Raw genomic sequence first — 17,522 nt, forward strand, 5'->3', positions numbered from 1 at the left:
TGCAAAACTCAAACTGTTGGCTACAGAAAACGCACCTCAACTAATCGAAGGCGGATGCTCTCATCGGCGAACTGAACATCGGTGAGGTTTTGACCTCGGAGCCCTCGCATCAGCGAGGCCAGCTGCTCGTCCTCTTCCATTTGCTTCCGCACCTTTTTGATCTCCTCCGATACGTTACCGAACCTCTACCAATTTCCCACCAAAACTCCACAATAAATAATCAATCTCAGCTTTGCAAAATTAATTAAAAATAAATAAAATGTCTTACATTCGACGCAGCGCCATTGACTGAACCGGAGACTGAACTCGAAGGAGTAGAAGACGAAACGGAAGATTTAGTGGCCACGGCGAAGACTCTGATACTGGAAAACCTAGATCTGAGATGAACTGATCGATGCCGGCGGGTCCTCCGATGCGAGGAGGCCGCTGCCGCCGACGGCGGGCTGTGGAAGATGCCGCAACTGGAGAGCCGAGCCACTTCCATGTGAGAAATCCAAGCTCTCTCTCTCTCTCTCGACTCGTGTAGAGAAGAGAGACGACAACGGCGCAGTAACACAATTGAATGGCGTAAGCGCCGAGGATCACTGGCTTTTCTGGTGGGAATCTCCGGACCGTAATACAGCCACGATGATCCAACGGTCCACAGGAAAAGAATCAGCTGTAAGATTCGTTCTGGCACATCTCTTACAGCATCGACCTTGTCCACAAGTTTTCTTACGACGCTTGTGAGTTGTGGTTGTGGCTTCTCGATTTCTATTTTTTTTTTATCATTTTCCCCTCTTTTTCTATTTTAAGGGCGCGAAGCGAACGAGTAAGACTGGAAAGAGTAACAGGTGCCACGTGGCAGCGTTTAACCCACGGAAACGCCTTTGACGACGGGAGTAGACCACGTGGGCCTTCGTTGTTCAGGCCAAGCCGATAAAATTTGATTATAAATAAAAATAAAAAATAATATATATATATATACATTCAAAAAAGGAAAAAATGTATAATTACACGGAGGAAAATACAACACCTAATTAGGGTTGATCCGGTGGTAAGGATCGGAGGTCCACATGGGAAGGGGTTAACGACACGGGAGAATCAAAGTCTCAGCTGAGCAGGGAAAGTCACCTGCCCGACCGGCCGGAGTAAATCCTGGGCCAGCGTGAAGATAGCTCGACCTCGGGTCGAGCTTCCGACGCTCACGAGTTCTCTTATAGAGGAACCGTTGTGCCGAGCGACGATCCGCTCGGCCGAAACACAGATCAACCAGCTCGTACTCCCGTTCGAGTATGCGATCGATCGACCTTCTCGCCCGGTCCGATGCGCATACACACTCGAGCGCCCTGGAGGCCGAGCGGTCATCCCGTCCAGCCCAGTAAGAGACAAAAGACTTAAAAGAGGACAAAAAGGGCAGCTAGTGATATCATTCTCGAGACATCGACCGGACAGTTGCGGTATGGCGTCAGACACGCTTTTCTGACACAACCATTCTAAGGTATGCTTTGAGGAGCGTGCACGCCTCGAGGAGTGTGCACGCCTCGAGAAGCATGCACGCGCCTCTTCGAGGTCCTATAAAAGGACCTCCAGACTTCGACGGAGGTATGTTTTTCTCATCTACTGTAGCCACAGTCTCGTTATTTTACCTCTGCTTCATCTCGCTGTTGCCTGACTTGAGCGTCGGAGGATCGGCGGCGGAAACCCCTTCCTAGCTCAACTTTATTGCAAGTTCATCGAAGGTCCACGTCACTGCGAAATTCATCCAAGGCAACAGAGAACACCACGTCTTCAATTTTCATCGACTCAGCGCTCGGACAGAATCAAAGGTAAACAAAAGTTAGATTAACTCGAAGCAACTATTGAATTTAAAATTTTAATACGATTATTTCAGTATTTCAAATTTTTTAAAAAAAATTAATTCAAATTTTATCCTAATTAATTAGTATTTTATTAATTTGATTTATTTAATTTTTATTAAAAAATTCGATAAAAATTCGATTTATTAAATTTGGATTAATTACAAAAACACTGTCCCAAAAAAATTATACGGTTTTTCATGATCCGAAGCTCTGTGAATCTCGATCGAAGAACGGTCAAAATCGATCCTTGCGCTTTCGACCAGTGTGTTTGGTATCAGGAGGGACATCGTATCCCTTTTTCCTCATCTGTTCCTTCTTCTTTAAGATCCATTCTCTACCTTTCCCTTTCTTCTTTACCTTCAACTTCTTCCTCGGTCGGTTTCGATCGTATACATCAACCTGCATCCAACACCAAATGGACATTGAGGTAGTTCCATACAATCATGCACTTGAAACACTGGATCTAGGACAATTTACTGCTATTTCTACTGTAAAAATTGAGTAAATGTTCCACTGGATCCCAAACTTACACACACTCCAAACTCTGAATAACTCAGCTGTAAAGGAACAGTTGTGAGTTCTCACCAAACTCCCAAGTGTCACTAGACTCACTTAAATCAAGAAAGAACCAATGGAAAAAGTACAAGGGAAATCGGTAGCATTGCTATACATTTTACTGCCTAATGTTTACTAAATGATATGAGAATCAATCTAAAAACAAGTATGTTAGTCCATGAATTCTTACTGTTTGGTTGTCATCAGTGTCGGCATCGCTTTCCTTATCTTCACTGCACACCTCGCCATTTTCACCTTTCCCCTTCGGCTGGTAAGTTTGAGCCGAGGGCAGACCACAAGTAAGAACCAGATATTCTTTCCGTGCTTTTGAGCTGTAATTGATAGTTGATATTCATAGGAATTGAAGTATTTCATCACAAAGACTAGAGAACTATATATAAAAGGCATTCCTCTTTTGTTCTGATGAAATATTTCCCTCCCCAAAAGTGCGCACTGATCAAATTATTTCGTCGATTGAATTTTACTTAGCGGTTTACAAGCCCATTGCTAATGCTTTGATAGAAAATTCAAGATCAAGCCTTCTACTTTTTCCTCGAAGTCAATGATTATTCCACATTTTTTTCTTCAAGAAGGAACTATAAATATTTGGTGAAAACTGATATCTGTTCTATGTAAAACATAATATGGCATCTAAACTATCAGGAGTTATCAGTGCTGAGGGAGGATGTCATAGGGAAAAATATGCCACAAGTTTTAAATAATTGAGAATTTAATTACGTACCTATGCGGCCAATCAACAACAATGCCACCGGAAAAACCCGCTCGCATGGCATAAGTCGAGATCATCTCATTTTGATCCCTGTTTTCTGCATAAAGTTGTAATACAGCTCTCGCCCCTCTAGCCAAACATCGGTATAGTGAGCCAAAGAATGCCCTAAAAGGCACAGTGGAATGAGTTGAGAATAGATGAGAAACTGACTAGAATGAAGTGTGGTGTGTAATCAATTGCTTACTTTAGCCTCGTTCTTGGCTCATGTGAGGACTTGTCAGCGTAGCATAACCACTGAATTTACACACAAATATGGTAAGTTTCACTAATATCAATCCAATTTAACTGTTTTGAGAACAACAACAGAACAATAAAATGGAAAACAAATAAATAGAGAGCCAAGTTGAATGAAGTTGATTTTAAAGCCACTCCCAATACTTCAAGAAGGGCAAACTTCAAGAAAAGCTTGTTCAGCAAAATACACACCTGGACTGCTGAAATACTGATCGCACCGTCAACAACCCCTGGCCGTAAGCCTAAGCCCTGCAATCAGCCTTTTAGTTAAAATAGCTTAACTAAGATAAATTCAAAGAAACAATTGAGCAAACATTCAAGCCCATAAGTCAGCACTTCAAGGAAAAATACCATAGGATATCAGACTGAAAATAACATAGGGCATCAAACAAAAACCTCAAACCATCAGTTACTAACACCAGACAACCCAAATTCAGAATAATGATAAAATATGAAATCTACAAGTTGAAGGATTAAGTCCACATTGGTGGGCTTAAATCTCCATAATATGAGCTTACACTTGATTAACACACATACAAAACCAATCGTCATTAAGAAAACTAAACCCCAATTAAGTAATCTAATGCTTAATGCATGAAGGGGGATTTAGATTATTGGATGTGAATTCTGTTGAACCCCGTGGTTGTTTTGATATGATCAACCAAGTTAGGTTAGGTCATGTTTGTTATTTGATCCCTATGTCTAAGTGTGCAGGAGCTTAGAAGCGCAGGAAGTCGAGCGGAAGACGCAGCTAGCGAGAAGGACGGCACGGGAAGGGAGCCAACGGGCTCAGTGCGTCCGAAGGACGAGGGAGTTGCGGAAGAGGTGGATGGTCCCTACATGATGAACTTGGTATATAAGGAAGAAGCTTCCTTTGATTTGGGCATCTTGAATCAAGAGGTTTTGGCAGCTTCTTCCTCCTTGGACTCTTCCCCATTGACACTAAGCTTTGGTTGCCACCCAGTCATGTAGAAGATCATTCTGCGCTTGCAGGAACTCCGACAATAAGTATGAAATAATGGCCCTTGCGATGGATTCAGGTTAGCCTTCGCTTGCCATTGTATTTGGATTTCAGTTTTCTTATTCATTGATGATAGCTTTCAAAAGTTTCAAAGAAAATCATCCTTACAAATATGAAAAATCGACTGAAGATGAGTAGATTAGTGGTTAAGAGGATCTCAACAAATAAAGTGAAATTAAAATACATGTCCTTGTTCAATTAACCATAATATTAGCCATTAATGCGTATTTTATTTGGGGATCAAATGAAGTTAACAGATACACCATAAGTTTAACCAAGTAATATTGTGAGATGCAGCAACTGTTTCACAACCAACCCCATGCTCTGCAAGAGATTCTATATTCTCAAAACCAAGAGTCCCAAATGACATGATCATTTCTACAAAAGGTCATATGCTGACTCCAGACGCCCTCACATGGCTGGTCCAACAGCTAGAGAGGTATATCAGGAATCTGAGCGGGCCACCACATGGGAGACCATTTCCTCCGGCTTCGCCGGCCCTTGCCTATTTCTACAATCTACCATGCGGTGACCCATTCGTCTATGCCCTCGGGGCCCAAAATGACATGATCATGAATCTAGGAAGGATAGAGAAACTGAGTATTCACCTGACCCATATCTGCAAGCAAAAGATCACCCTCTGCTTCACCCTCTAATGCAACATCTGAAGATAACCACCATTTACACAATATAAATAATGAAAAGATGAACAACCTCTAGGACTTAAATGGATTTAGGTATATAAGCAAGCTTAATGTAAACAAGCAACAAAACAACTCACCCAACATTGAACTTGAAATATCATAGCCAAGCCAATGATGCCCATTTTTAGATAGAGTATCACCACTAAGCCCAGATCCACAGCCTAAGTTATAGAATAAGTAAAAGGGCAAGGAGAAGAATCAAGAAAAGTATGTGAGTATACATTGAACAGACGATATAGAAGTGTGAGTTTTTACCAACATTAAGGGTTCAAAATCATAGATTTATATCAGAAAAATGACAATGGAGAATTTTTGGCATTGCAATTCTCAAAACACAGTAAAATCAAGCTAAAACTAGCAAATCCCAATTAATTTTAACCAAACTCAATCAGGAAAAAAAAAAATAATAAATGGTAAAAGTTACTACAACCAAGAAGAACTCATCAAATTAATAAATCATCCCATCAAATACAGTAAGGAAAATGCATTGTTGAAGTAAACCCAAACTTACCAATGTCTAGCAGAAGCCTGGGTATGCCATCATTTGGTAAGGCAAGTAGTTCAAGTGCTCGCTCAGATATCTTTGCCTAAAACAGTAACAATGGACCCAAAGAACCAAAAATCTTTACATCTAAAATCAAAGAAAAGAAATAAGCAAGGAAAGAGGTGAAGAAACAGAACATACTTGGATTTCAATGATGCGAGACGAAGTCGTATACTTGCGTGCCTCCACCTCATTGTAGAATATCTCTGGCGGAGCTTGGAGCTCTGGACGTGGCATAGCTTCTCTTGCACACTGTGACACCAACCACTAAACAGAGTTGTGCTGGCCAATATATGAGCTATCAGCTATCTCCAATGCCTGAGCTATCAGCTATATCCAGATAACATAATGCACATTTTTCACTGTAAAACTCATAATTCCATTTATAACCTTCTAAATATTTAAATTTTTCACACAATCCTGATCATAATCAGTCAAATAAAACTAAATTACTGCTAATTAGGATAAAAAATAGTCTAAATTGTAAAATAATATATCCTATTTTTCATTAATTATAAAATTTCTAAACATTAACAAAACTAAGTTATGTCATTAGATAAGAACATTTATATAACAATTATACAATATAAAGTTGTCTAGCACAGTAGCATAAATACAAAAAATAAAAATAAAAGAGCATAAATACCACTATCTGAAAAAGCTTCATTCGATATAAAGGAAGGATACTTTTATTCTTGACATTTCCTAGTGTACAATCCAACTTAATGGCACCATAACAGAGAAACACGCCATCAAAAGGCATCAGCTATCTCCAAGCAACTCAAAAAGAAAGCGAAACAACAATTCTCCTTAATAGCCTATCTACGCCTATGATTTTGAAAACCATAAAATAAGGAAGATATGGACACAAATGTGCAGTGACACAGATATAGTTGTATGAAGTTCTCTAGATTAAAAAGTTTAAAATTTATCTTCGATTCCAACACTTTTCTTAGGGTGTACCTGACTGGCTAAAGAAACCCAGGCACAATCTATAAAGAGGATACCCTAATAAATGGGTACCCAAAATTCATATTCAAGTAAAGACAGACATCAAGTAACAAAAAAATGATAACACGAATACAATTAATAACACAAACACAATGTTGACAACAAGATAAAAAATATCACAAACAAACATGGAGGATTAGACAAACCTAAATCATGTTGTCAACTACAAAGCTAAAATAAAAAATAAAATTTTTACTAAAAAAAAATGTGATACCTCTCTGTAGCTGATAGAACTAAAAAAAAAAAAAAAAGTCGCGAAGTCGACGAGAGACAAATAGGGCGTGAGTACCGGAAACTAAGAGACTGGCCGGAGCGCCGCGTGAGAGCTGCAAGCTCCAGTGGGGCGGTAGCGGAGAAGTAGACTTTCATTCGGTAATTCGACAGGGAAAAGGATACTTAAAACCTAAACCGGTTCAGACAAAAATTTAAAGGATACTTTTTCCTTTTTATTATCCAAAAAATGCATTTTAATTTATAAAAATAAATTTTAATCAAAATTATTTTTATTTAATCAAAATTATTATTTAATGCTATTATAAAGTATGCTCTTTCTATTTTTCATTTTTTTAAAAAAAACTTTATTCTAGAACTATTATATAAATTTTAATCAAAATTATTTTTATTTAATCAAATTATTATTTAATGCTATTATAAAGTAATAACTTTACTTTAAAAAAATTATAATACAGTGGCAAAAGATGAATACATCGTCCCAGCGCTTCCGCCAATCCATCCTAGGATCAATACGGAGGGATTTCCCTCCTCTTCATTTATCATTAATCTTTTCAAAACTAAATGGGAATTTGCATTGTCTCAAATAACATTTCGTCCATGCACATGCAGTGCTTCATTATCACATATCACAGTATATTCATATTTAATCACACATTATTTTAATATTAAACTAGCTAACCTATATTATATTAATATATTCATTCTCACATATTTATTTTAATATTAATACTCATTATTATGATCGGTTACTCATTCATTCATTTTTATTCTTATTTTACATTAAATAAATATTATTTCAATTTTATTTACTCAATTTAATTGACCATATGAATTATTTGTGGGCATAATGATTGCACCTGGATTAGATTAATAATTTTTTAATATGGATAATTGATGAATATGGACTATATATATGAATTATTTGGTAGATATGAATTGTTTGGATAATTTGATAAATATGAAAAATATAGATAATTTGATGAAATTTATGAATTTTGGAAAGAAGTATTTTCTAAAAAAAATATTTTTCTCATGAAAAATAGTAGAAAGAAAATTTTTAAAGAGATTTAGGTATTTGTACAATTGAAATAAGTTGTGTAAGATGATAAAATTGTATAGATGAAAATTTATTTATTTTAATTAAAATAACCGTTAACCAGCCTTATGTGAATTTATTAGCTGTTGTGTGGATCTACCAGCTATTTAATTTTTTCATTTTAACCTCGTTAAAAATATACCACTAATATAATTTTATTTGTTGGTTTTTAATTTTAAATTTTAAAATTAATTTTTATTTGTTGATTTTTAATTTGTAATTTTTAAAATTTTATTTTTTAAAATTAAAAAAAAAAAATCTCTCACCTGGGGCGTTTCTACGCACCAGATGAGAATTTTGCTTTGTGTTTTGTTTTTATTTTTATTTTTGTTTTTTTGACATTATTTTTTTTTGACAAGTTGGATTTAACATGTGACTCATATTGTTTAACACTAATAACATGGAAGCCTTCATCTCTATTTAAAATTATTATAACGAATAGTAATTTGTTTCCAAAACTACTATAATATATAATAATTTTAATCAAATTTATTATTAATAATCTTGGTTAAATTATTCTATTAAATAAAGTTACTATATATACAGCAATTATAAAACAAATAATTATTTATTATAATAATTTTAATTAAATCTATTATAATAGTATTAAAATAATAGCACTTGCGGGTTGAAAAAAAGAAAGTGACACAATAAAGAGTATGGCATATGAAAACGAGCTCCCTTTCCTCTATAATTATTTTTATTTATTAATGCAGATATCAATTCTTATCATCCAATTAATTATAGAGCTAAACGATTTGGTTCATAATTTTTTTTCATCAATTATCCTTATAATAAATCCTGACAGATGACCAATGCTATAAAATTTTCATCCTCGCAGCTACATTTCTATGGTAAGGTACAAATATTCATGATTTAATATTTAAATATTCATGATTTAATCCCTAGTTATAATATATTTATAGAATTTTTTTTTTCAAATAAGGGGGTGTCATCCCGTCCGAAAGTCGATGAGATAGATGCTGGAGATGCGGTGCTCCCGCTGACCTCCTGTAGACTTCGCTTCGACCTGCAATACAACCGACGTCAGTGCCGAGTCAGGGAAGGAGTCTCCGATGATGACTTTCCGACGCTCAAGTCAATCTCCGGTGGAAAAGAAGCAAAGAGCGAAGCAACAAGAAGACTATAGCGCAATAGTAAATATCGCATATCTCCGTCGATACTTAAACTCTCCTTTATATAAAGCTTCGGAAGCACGCGTGCACGCTCCCCAAGGTGAGCATGCATCTCAAAGCTTCCCTGAAAAAGACTCGTCAGTAAAGTGTCTCTGACACAGTACCTTAATATGTCGAGCATATCTCTGAAGCGACAGTGAAAGCTTCTGTCATATAATCCTCTGTATGGCTATGCCGACTTTCAACAATACTAGCTCCCAAAAGGATGTCGAAAGATAGCCTTCTGTGTCTGTTGTGGAATAGCCGCTCAGTCAGAATTCCACTGTCCACATGCTGTCCGTTGTCAGGCCGAGCGGGATAGCTGCTCGGCCAGAAGTCCATTGTCCGTATGCTTTGTTGCTGGACCGAGCAGGATAACCGCTCCGTTGGAAGCCCACTGTCCGCGTGCTGTCTGCTGTCGGACTGAGAGGGATAGCTGCTCGGTTGGAAGTCCACTATCCGCATGCTCTGTTGTTGGGCCGGTGCTATCACTTGGCCACTATGCGTGCTTGGCCGATGTGCCTGCTCGGCCTAGGTGCGGACTCGGCTACGGTTTCTGCGTACTATTCCCTTTATCGTCCTCTTATTTGAGAGTCGAGTGTTTGATTGCTCCTCGTGTCGAAGACGATGGGTTAGAGCCTAATGCCCGGTCGGAGCATGATTCGCTCGACCGACCGATGTCATCTACTTGTTGATCATCTTGACTTTGACCTTCACTGTAGCAGTAGGGTAGAGTCCTTCATTATCACCATATCAGGGTACAACTAAAGAATACTAGATTTCTGGACTGATCATAGCGTACGTTTTCCGATTTACTCTGACAACTAATGAAAATTTTTTATAGAGTCAAGTTGATCATCTAAACATAATCAATAAAATTAACTAAAATTAATCATGTTATCAAATTTTCAAAGTCTTACTTAAAATTTAACCCCTCTTTATTCGAAAAATCTATCTCATTTTTTTTACCGTGGTAACCCGGGAGTACATTTTCCTTTATAACGTTCCATTATTTGTGTTGATGTATAGGTAATATATGAAATCAATAGAGACAGTTCAACCTTTCTTAGCTTTTTGACCAAACAAATCCAATCTTTCAAATTTCACCCAACTTTTAAAAGGAAAAGGAATTATTGAGAAAAAGGGTCCTTCTCCTGTTTAATTGAATGGAACAAAAAGTGAGAAAAGAGGGTGATGGACCAATTATTGTACCTCCTTTTCCTCCAAAATAAATTACACAGGTTAAAGTTAAAAAGAAGCGCAACATCCTCTCAACGACTTTTCTTCCAATTTTCCAAGTAAACAACACTATAAATCATTAGGATTGAAAACAAGCCGCGTCAAATTCTGAGTATTCATAAGATAATCGAAACAAATTTTTGAAATGATTATTCAAATTTAACTTAGTTTATTTTTTATAAATTTGAACTTGTTTAAAGTTTATCTTGAGCTTAATTCGTTCATATATTATCAAACTTTCAATTCAACCTTAACTTGAGTTTATTTCGAGTTTGGCTTGATTTTGGTTCAAGTTTAATTTGATTGAATGTTATTGAACTCTCAATTTAAATTTATTTGATTATTTGAAACTTTTAGTTGTTCAATTGATTATTGAGTTTAATAATTTAATTTTATTATTTATTTCACATATTGAAAAGAGTTTTATGAATGAATATGGTGTATCAATATTGTTCATCAATATTATTTAGAAATATTAATAAGTTATATATATATATATATATATATATATATATATATATTCAAATTTTTTTATTTAATTTAATAAATTATATATATATTAAACAAAAATAAATAAACTATTATTATCAAACTGAATACTAATTTTTTCACGAATATCTAATTTATTTATATTTATAGACCTATAAACCATGTTACTAATGTTTAACATAAATTATCTATAAAAAAAACTCCAATAATAAATGCATGCCCCGGCATCATATCCTTTATCACTCTTTGGCTTCTTTTGCCGTGCTGTGCATGTTACTGTCCCCTCGTGACCGCAGCATCATGAACAAAAAACAACTACACAAACACAAACAAAAGAGATTTTTTTTTTTTTTGAAATCTTCATATTTCCACACAAAACTGGTGATTAATCAGATAAAATGACTGTGAGCACACAAAAATATTGATCGTCTGTATATTTGCATGCTGTTTTGAAGACAGAGACCGATCACAAACACACTCAAGGACCTTCAATCTTGGCCCACAAATATAATAGATGAACAAGAGGAGCTGGCCTCTGCCACAATCACAATATCGAAGATGAAAACTCTGAGAACTCACAGTAACTGTGGAGGAGCGACTCAAACTGAGCAGAGGAAGTGGAGCTGTTGGGTCTCTTCTGTGGACGTAGCTTCATGGATGATTGAGTCGAAGAAGAAGAAGAAGAAGGTGAAAGCAGAAGCCTGTGGCTGTTGATCTCCATCTGGATTTGAGGTTGCTGGAGCAAAGCAAACAGAAGAAGGCAGAAGAGAAAGCAAGACAGTAATGCATTTGATCTTCCATGTGTTGCCATGCAGGATTAAGTTTCAGTTACTGAAGTTTCAGAGATTTCAGTGTTCATGATGAATAATGAACCACTTGAAACACTGGGAAAGAAAGAGAGAGAGAGAGGTGAAAGATGGAAAAGGCTTTGGATGTTCCCAAGCTGTCAATGAGTATCCGTGCCTCTGTATGATAATGTTTTGTAGCCATTGTCTGTTCAAGAAGTGTTTGTCCAAAAAACAATGGAAGGAAGCATTTGTCTGAAAAGCAGAGTCTGGCCAATGTGGGTGCAAAAGTGATCTTCTATTCTACAGCTTTGGGACCCAGAGTTAATTAAAACAAGATGCTGGGAGAGAGCTTTATCTAGGATGATAATCAGATTTTAATATTTATCTATTTATATCTATTGAAAGATCAGATATTTTCTATATTAATAATTTTTTTTACTTTTCATTTTATTATCATTATTCAATAAAAATATATTAAAATAATTATTATTATATTATATGATCATGTCCGAAAACCAACGTGATAGATGGTGGGGATGTGGTGCTTTCGTTGACCTCCTACGAATTTTACTTTGACCTATGGTGTCAATGCCTAGCTAGGGAAGGAGGCCTCGGGGATGACCTTCCGACGTTCAAGTCAGTCTATGGCGAAGAAGAAGAAGCAGTAAACGGAGCAATGAGAAGACTGTAGCGCAATAGTAAAATATTGCATACCTTCGTCGATGCTTGGACTCCCTTTATATAGAATTCCTGTAGCGTGCGTGCATCTTTTCAAGATGGGCACACACCCCAAGTTTTCCTGAAAAGACTCGACAGTAAAGTGTCTCTTACACAGTACCTTAACAAGTCAAGCATATTTCTGAAGTGACAGTGGAAGCTTCCGTCATATGATTCTTTGTCTGATCATGCCATTCACCGTACAATTCTTTGTCTGACCATGTTGTTGTCAGCGACACTAGCTCCCAAAAGGATGTTAAAAGATAACCTATTGTGTTTGTTGCTTGGTCAAGCGGAATAGCCGCTTGGTCGGAATTCCGCTGTCCACATGTTATCTGTTATCGGACCGGATGAGACAACCGCTCGGCTAGAAGTCCACTATCTACATGCTTTATTGCTGGGCTGAGCGAGATAACCGTTTGGTCGGAAGTTCACTGTTCACATGCTCTGTTGCTGGCCGAGTCGGATAGCAGCTTGGCCGAAAATTCACTGTCCAAATGTTCGGGTGATGTCGAGTCTGTTGCTAGGTCGAGTGGAAGAGTCGCTCGACCCGGTTTCTGCATACTGCTCCCTTTGTCATCTTCTTATTTGAGCGTCGGGTGCTCGATTCATGGCCAAGTCAAAGGTGATATCAGATCAGACTTTTCTCTTCCCGATCAGGACCTCATCGTCCGGTCGGCAAATGACTTCTAAACGTTGACTATCTTAATTTTGACATTCTTTAAACTCCACCATCCATCGTGACAATAGAATAGGACCCCTCATCGTCACTCTATCTTTATATATATATCATTTAATCAAATATATGAATTGAATATCTAATATTGCGACATTCAGATCTGATATCAAATCTTCCCCTCCATGAAATTTAAAGAAAAATTTCATCCTTCACTTTATGCAAAATAAAAAGGCAAATCACCTCTATGCGCCCGTCTTTATTTTGAACACTGTGCGCCTTCCCATTTGTCAGGTAGTGAGGGCGGGCAAGTTGGGCCGGTTCTTTGCCTTTTATTTACATGGGCCTAACCATCATAGTCGGCCCATTAAGTCTGTTACTTCAATAGGCTTCGTATTCTCCCGCTCGATTCGCAGCTTTAAAATTCAAATCACTCTTTCCTCTTTGTAGAGAGAGAGAGAGAGAGAGAAAGGGGGGATCTCCAGATCTGGCCGGTGATCGCCGGGATCCAGATGTCGACGCGGCTCAAGGAGAGAGGAGGCGGGGGGAACAAGATCATGGCGTGCAAGCCGAACAACAAGGGACCACTCAACTCTACCCTTAACGATAAGCGACCTGTCTCCGCTCCCCGGAGGAGCACCGTCGCCGTCGGCAAGGAGAACCCCAGGGACGTCTCAGTAGGGAGGGCCTCTTCATCCCGTCGCAAGGTCGAGGAGAAGCCAGCACCACCATTCGCTGCCGTACGCTTCTCCACGTCGTCTTTGCCGAGAGGTAAGTCCTGCAAACCCTCCGATCTGGTGTCTGACATCCGCGGAGATCGCCGACCACCTAGGGTTTCCACGTCCGACCAACTGGGAAGAGCGCCGGGGCGGGATCTGGAAGCAGAGGCTGGAGGGCGGAAGAGTTTCGGCGTTTCGGGTGCGTTGCTGCCGGGGAAGGGGCTTTACGACCAGGCTTTGATGAGAAATGCTGAGAGATTAGCGACTGCGACTGGCGGCGTCTCGTACCTTCGTAACCCTAAGCCTAAAGGAGATACAAAGTCCTTGGATTTGATCGCAGAGAAACTAGGTCGCAAGAGTGATGGCGATTTGAATGCAAAAGGATCCTCGAACTCCTCGAAGCAGAAAAATGAACCTCCTTTTCTGGAGAAGAAGGTAACAAATTTGAAGGAAAATGCATCTCTGCAAAATAGTAAGAATAAGACCTTTCTGGTCTCAAGTTCAAAGGCTATCGATGGAGAAACCCCAAGATTTTTTCCCAGTGGCCTGAAGGACACAAGTTATGCAGTATCTAATCCGAAACCTCAGGGTCAAACTGATGAAATTGTTGCTCATGCTACAACATCAAATACGAAGAAGGAAGACTGTTTGGAAGTACAATTGGAGCCGTCAAAAGATGTAGGATATGATGTTAAGATCAAGGATATTCCCTGTGAGGAGGAGCGTGTTGATTCAGTTCCGAAAGTTGAGGTTGCGCATGGACGATCTGCAAATATTAGGGTTTTTGAGAAGTCGAATGATGATGTCAAAGGTGCTCGAGTTGTGTCCAAATACCCTAGTAAGTTGCATGAGAAGTTGGCGATGTTGGAAGGAAAAGTTCAAAAAATTGCATCTGAAATCAAGCGGACGAAGGAGATATTGGATGGCAACAACCCCGATGATTCAAAGCTGATTCTTTCTGATATCCAGAGCCAAATATGTGGAATCGAGAAAGCTGTTGCCCATGCAGTTCGTGGTACTACTACATCTCAACAGGATTCCTCTAAAGTCATCAAAGCAAACTGTGAGGATCAAAACAACTGCGTACCTGATCACACAGATCAAACAATCATTCCGAGCTATACAGTTAGAGAATTGAAAAATGACGTGATAGAAGCAAGGTTCTTCCCGCATCATAAGTTTTTAAAGGACAGGAACTCATCTGGCATTTTGGGAGGTCATGGTTCAGATCGCAGTGATTCAGATCTCGAAGATGGTTCATCGTGTTCTGTTGGCGAAAATCCAATTGCAATGAAGTTCTTGGCTTCTCTAGATTTGGAGCAAGGTGAACCTAGCAAACATGTGAATTTGGCATCTGAGCACATGACTGTACAAGCGAGAATCATCTCTGCAGCAGAATATGCCTCAAAGAAGATGGTCAGCGACTATTCCATGGGGGGAATTGAACTCGTGGCAGATGAAAATTTTGAAAAAATTGACAACCTGGAGAAAAAATCTGCATTGATGTTGCATGAACAACCTAAGGGACCTTACAAAGATCAGTTGTGTGAGATTGGACAGAAGCCCTCGACTGGCGGATGGTTTGTTTCTGAAGGAGAAGCTGTTCTTCTTTCCCATCACGATGGATCCTGCTCGTATTATGACATGACTAACTATGAGGTGAAACATTCAACTTTTATTACTGCTATACATCTTCCCCCTTTGTTTTTTTTTTTAAAAGAATTTCTCGTTTACACTAACTCACTTTTCCATGTTTCAGTTCAAGGCTGAATACAATCCACCATCAGCCATGTCGAATAATTTGTGGGGTGATTGTTGGTTAATCCGAGCACCAGGTACAGACGGATGTTCCGGGAAATATGTCGTTGCGGCATCAGCTGGGAATGCTTCGGAATCTGGATTTTGTTCATGGGATTATTATACAAGAGAAGTAAAAGCATTTTGCATAGGAGATTCAACAGATAACTCCCCATCGCCATGGCCATCTAGGATACCTCTCGGTTCGCTAAGTAATGCCAGTCTGAGAACATCACAGCAACAATGGTGGTACAAGCCTTGTGGCCCGCTCCTAATCTCCACTGCCACCAGACAGAAATCTGTCAATGCTTACGATATCCGCGACGGAGAGCTAGTGATGAAGTGGGAGACTAGCAGCCCTGTGATTGGGATGGACTACTCGAGCCCTCTGCAATGGCGAAGTAGAGGAAAGGTGATCGTAGCAGGAACTGAAGCCATCAGCCTTTGGGATGTCAACTCTCTAAACCCACAGCCGCTATTGTCTGTTGCCTTTTCCGGAAAGAGGATCTATTCACTTCATGTAAACAACACTGATGCTGAACATAGCGGCGGCATTCAACAAAGGTTATCCTCTCCCCTCGTCAACTTTTTATAGATAAATTTGCAACTCTCAAATTTGTTAAGTACAGGGTGAGTTCATCGGAGGTGGAGGGCAACGATGGTGTCTTCTGCACTCAAGAAAGCATCAATGTGCTCGATTTTCGGGTTCCGTCCGGTATCGGGATCAAAGTGTCTAAGCACGGAGGCACAGGCCATTCGATCTTCTCTCGCGGAGACTACATATTCGTCGGGAGCACCGAGGGAAGATTGCCCATCAAAGCCTGTCCGCGATCCCGCATACAGCATTACTCATTGCGCAAAGGAAAGCTCGTTGCGTCGTACCAACTGCCGGAATTCAATTCCCACGCTCACCACTCCTCGCTGACTCAAGTTTGGGGAAATGGCAACACCGTGATGGGCATCTGCGGGCTGGGGCTCTTCGTCTTCGATGCCTTTCGTGATGAAAATTCTCAGACCTTTTGCTTCGACCGAGGGAATACGATAGATGTGAAGGAAACAATCGGCCCCGACGATTTGTACTGCCCTACTTTCGACTATTCTGGATCGAGAGTTCTGGTGATATCGAGAGATCGCCCTGCTTCCTGGAGGTATGTGTTATGATCAGGTATGGACTAAGCTATAAGTTTGTAGTGTAAGAATGCCTTGGTATTGCTTTTGTTTTACGTTTGGTGGTTCTGCGAATATCTTATTTTGAATGCCTTCTATATGCAAGTGAAATTTTAACAGTAGATTCATGGATGCCCAGTTTCTTAGTGATTTTGAGCATAGGTTTAAAATTAAATTGCTGTTACATTTCAAATCTTTAAAACTATCACTTCGCTTAACGAGGTGATGATGTGGGAATTCTCAACTCGACATAGATTAACAAAAAAAAAGGACTGTCTATTTTGACATTTTGAGAAAAAAAAGAATGTAAATGTAAAATTTCAAGTATCATCGTACGCTTCTTGATTTGATCAACCAGCTAAATAAGTTTTTTTTTTATATACATAAAAAAAATATTTGACTAATCAAGATTAAGTTTGCCACTATGCAAAATGTGCAGAATGTGTCTATGACATGCAAATCACGCGTAAAAAAATAGCCACATTACTTCAACGTGATGCAAATCGCTACTAATCGACTGACTTGCACAAATGATACTGTGAGACGTTCGAGCAGAACAACATCTTATATTTGTTATCACCAAGGAGAAAAATGCACCATAGCCCGGGACTTCAACTTGAGTATCATCTTTTATTATTTTTTTTTTATTTTTAATTATCATCAAGTATTCAATTTACACTAATTAATCTTTAGGATGATTGATCAGACTCCACATAAATTTCTCA

The 17,522-nt window shown here is 38.6% G+C and overlaps 3 protein-coding genes across 3 annotated transcripts; 1 reads left to right on the plus strand and 2 right to left on the minus strand.

Annotated features, from left to right (window-relative positions):
- Positions 1-35: 35 nt before the first annotated feature.
- LOC121987950 lies at positions 36-735 on the minus strand (the record flags this gene model as incomplete). The annotated part of the gene is made up of 2 exons (XM_042541652.1): positions 269-735; positions 36-185 (listed from the first exon to the last, which is right to left on the minus strand). Coding segments are annotated over exons 1-2 (366 nt in total), but the record flags the coding sequence as incomplete, so codon positions are not given.
- Positions 736-1,956: 1,221 nt separating this feature from the next.
- LOC121983759 (18S rRNA (guanine-N(7))-methyltransferase RID2-like) lies at positions 1,957-6,923 on the minus strand. Its single transcript, XM_042536363.1, has 9 exons — positions 5,831-6,923; positions 5,657-5,732; positions 5,223-5,306; positions 5,050-5,105; positions 3,613-3,669; positions 3,371-3,420; positions 3,139-3,291; positions 2,587-2,728; positions 1,957-2,240 (listed from the first exon to the last, which is right to left on the minus strand). Exons 1-9 carry the CDS (start codon positions 5,924-5,926, stop codon positions 2,076-2,078), a joined length of 879 nt encoding a protein of 292 aa, XP_042392297.1. The 5' UTR covers positions 5,927-6,923; the 3' UTR covers positions 1,957-2,075.
- A 6,604-nt stretch (positions 6,924-13,527) lies between these two features.
- LOC121983760 (KIN14B-interacting protein At4g14310-like) lies at positions 13,528-16,953 on the plus strand. The gene is made up of 3 exons (XM_042536364.1): positions 13,528-15,492; positions 15,593-16,194; positions 16,260-16,953. Exons 1-3 carry the CDS (start codon positions 13,627-13,629, stop codon positions 16,789-16,791), a joined length of 3,000 nt encoding a protein of 999 aa, XP_042392298.1. The 5' UTR covers positions 13,528-13,626; the 3' UTR covers positions 16,792-16,953.
- The last annotated feature ends 569 nt before the right edge of the window (positions 16,954-17,522 follow it).

This window comes from Zingiber officinale, chromosome 5B (assembly GCF_018446385.1).
Source record: "Zingiber officinale cultivar Zhangliang chromosome 5B, Zo_v1.1, whole genome shotgun sequence".
Lineage (NCBI taxonomy): Eukaryota > Viridiplantae > Streptophyta > Magnoliopsida > Zingiberales > Zingiberaceae > Zingiber > Zingiber officinale.